At 55.7% G+C, this 2,967-nt stretch overlaps 1 protein-coding gene across 1 annotated transcript in view; it reads left to right on the forward strand.

Annotated features, from left to right (window-relative positions):
* CFAP73 (cilia and flagella associated protein 73) overlaps positions 1–2,967 on the forward strand; it is a 6,793-nt gene that overhangs the window by 78 nt on the left and 3,748 nt on the right. The window contains 1 exon segment of the mRNA XM_077747966.1: positions 2,158–2,272. Coding sequence (XP_077604092.1) covers positions 2,158–2,272 — 115 coding nt within the window.

Raw genomic sequence — 2,967 nt, forward strand, 5'->3', positions numbered from 1 at the left:
GGGCCGGAGACCCATGCCTTCCTCTTGCCTCTGGCACCTGGCTTCCTTGGAAAGTTCCTGCTGGGGTCTCACTGTCCCCACTTCACAGAGGAAGAAACTGAGGCTCAGAGGAAACCAGTAGGGCAGAGCTGGGTTAGCAGCCCAGGTCTCTCCTCTGCTCCTGATCCCCACCCCTGGGCACCATCCAGCTGCGATTAACTCGTTTGAATGGAAATGGGAAAGAGGTAGGGGCGCCTGGGTGGCTTAGTCGGTTAAGCGTCCGACTTTCGCTTAGGTCATGATCTCGCGGTTTGCGGGTTCGAGCCCCGCGTCGGGCTCTGTGCTGACTGCCGGCTCAGAGCCTGGAGCCTGTTTCAGTCTGTGACTCCCTCTCTCTCTGACCCTCCACTGCTCAAGCTGTCTCTGTCTCTCTCTCCTAGAAATAAATTTTTAAAAAAAATGGAAATGGGAAGGAGGCTGTGAGCAAGAGCTCCCCTCTCCCTGCAAGCTCTACACTTTAAAGGAAGAGTTGGAGGAAGCGGGTCGGGTGCCTGCTTTGTGCTCAGCAGTGACCGAGGGGCCTGAGCTCAGTGTCAGTCTGGACCGGTGTTCTGGCACATTCTGTTCCAGCATCCCTTCTGCTCNCCCCCTGGAGCCTTCCCAGGGGGCGTCTAACCGCCTTCCAAACACCGCAGCCAGGAGCTGATCTCCCCTGCGCCCCACCCAGCCCTCCACCTGCACCCCCCTTCCGGCGTGGAGTTCACCTTCCCTCCTTTCTCACCCCCCATCGCTGCATCAGCTCTGCTCTCACACTGTAGCCGGAACCTACCCCCCTCCCCTCTCCCCTCCAATCGCCTGACCAGAACCACACTCTGTCTGTGTTCACCCGGAACCCCGTCACCGGTCTCCCAGCAGCTGCCCTGCCTCTCTCCCGGCCCCTGCCCCCCAGCAACAGCCTCAAGCTCCGCTACAAACCAAGATCCTTCTCTGGGGGCCTTGGCCTTGGCTGTCCCGGCAGGTGTGCATGGGCTCACTCCCCCTTGCCCTTCAGGTCTCTGCCCAGATGACCTCAGAGTCTCCTCCAAGAGACTTTTTCACCTCCTTATTGAAAGATTTCCTTTTGGGGCGCTTAGGTGGCTCAGTCGGTTAAGGCTCCTACTCTTGATTTCGCCCCAGGTTCGTAATATCGAGCCCCGTGTCAGGCTCTGTGCTGATAGCTCTGAGCCCACTTCTGTTCTCCCTCGCTCTCTCTCCCCTTCCCTGACGTGTATGCATGCTCTCTCTCTCAAAATAAGTAAATAAACTTAAAAAAAAAAAAAAAAAGATTCTTTCTCTCTCCCTCTGCCCCTCCACTGCTTGTGTGCTTACTTTCTCTCTTTCAAAAAAAAGGGGGTGGGTGCGCCTGGGTGGCTCAGTTGGGTAAGCGAGTGCCTTCGGCTCAGGTCATGATCTCCCGGTTTGTGGGTTCGGGCCCCGCGTCGGGCTCTGTGCTGTCCGCTAGGAGCCCGCTTCTGATCCTCTGCCCCTCCCCTGCTCGTTTGCTCTCCATCTCTTTCTATCTCAAAAATAAATAAGCAATAAAAATAAAATATAAGTAATACATTTAAAACGAGAAAGATTTCCTTTTGGCTGCTTAACTTTTCCTCTGAGCACCTACCACAGCCTAGCATTATTAATTTGTTAGGTTTGTGGGGCGCCTGGGTGGCTTAGTCGGTTAAGCGTCCGACTTTCGCTTGGGTCATGATCTCGCGGTTCGTGGGTTCGAGCCCCGCATCGGGCTCTGTGCTGACTGCCAGCTCAGAGCCTGGAGCCTATTTCGGATTCTGTGTCTCCCTCTCTCTCTGACCCTCCCCTGCTCATGCTGTCTCTATCTCTCTCCTAGAAATAAATAAAACATTAAAAAAAAAATTTTAATTTGTTAGGTTTGTTTTCTGGGGCCCCTCGCAGACTGGCGGCTTCTGGAAGGGAAGGTAGGGAGTTTTGTTTGCCTCGCTCGCACCTGCACCCCTCAGTGCCTGGAAAGGTGTCTGGCCCAGAGCAGTCGCTCAGTACAGTTTACTGAAGGAACGAACAATTCAACAGCTAGTATGAGGCTAATGGGGGTGTTTTGGGCACCGGGGAGGCGGGGTAGGGGGGAGGCCCAACTTTTGCCTCCTTCATCAACACCTCCTCCTGGAGCTCCTCCAGGAAGTTCCCGGAGCAAAGTGTGGACCGCTTCCCACCGGTGCTGCATCTCCTGGAGAAGAGACGGGAGCTGGCAGACATGGACCGGGGCCTGCAGGCTCAGAAGGAGGTGAGCCTCCACTGCTGTCCCTGAGACGTTTTGGGACCCCAGCCCCCCAACCACCTCCCCCCAAATGACAGTGAGCAGGGGTTAGGGAGGGATGGAGCCAACTTCTGAGCTATGGGGTCTGAGACGACTCATTGCACCGCTCTGAGCCTTGGTTTCCTCATCTGTCGAATGGGGATCAGATGAGATCGGTTGGTGCAAATAAGTGTGTACTGAGCACCTGCTGTGTGCACAACATTGCACTGGGACTTAGAGGCCTCACCTCACTCCCCGCCCTCATGGGGCTCACAGTCTGGAGAAGGAGACAGACTGGTGTCCAGGTGGTGACTGCTATCAGGTGGGGAAGCACTGAGGAGGCGCTGTGGGGGCCCAGAGGAAGCATCTATCTCCGGGAAGGGGTGGTCAAGGAGGGCTTCCTGGAGGAAGTAATGTCTTGGGGTTTGGGGAAGGGCAAGTCAGCTTATCCAATAAAGGAGGGTAGGGATGAGGAAGGAGAGAAGGGGAGAGGGAACAGCATATACAAAAGCTGGAAGGCAAGGACAAAACACAGGTGGATGAACGTCCGGAAGAGAGTGTCAGAGGGAGGGGGGAAGATGAGGCCAGAAGGGCCGACAGGGGTGGATGTGAGCCGGGGTGTGCCGACAAGATCAGGAACGACGGAAAGTAGGAACCTGAAAGCGCTGGATAACTTGAACCCC

The sequence above is a fragment of the Crocuta crocuta genome, unplaced genomic scaffold (assembly GCF_008692635.1).
Source record: "Crocuta crocuta isolate KB4526 unplaced genomic scaffold, BGI_CrCroc_1.0 scaffold29, whole genome shotgun sequence".
Lineage (NCBI taxonomy): Eukaryota > Metazoa > Chordata > Mammalia > Carnivora > Hyaenidae > Crocuta > Crocuta crocuta.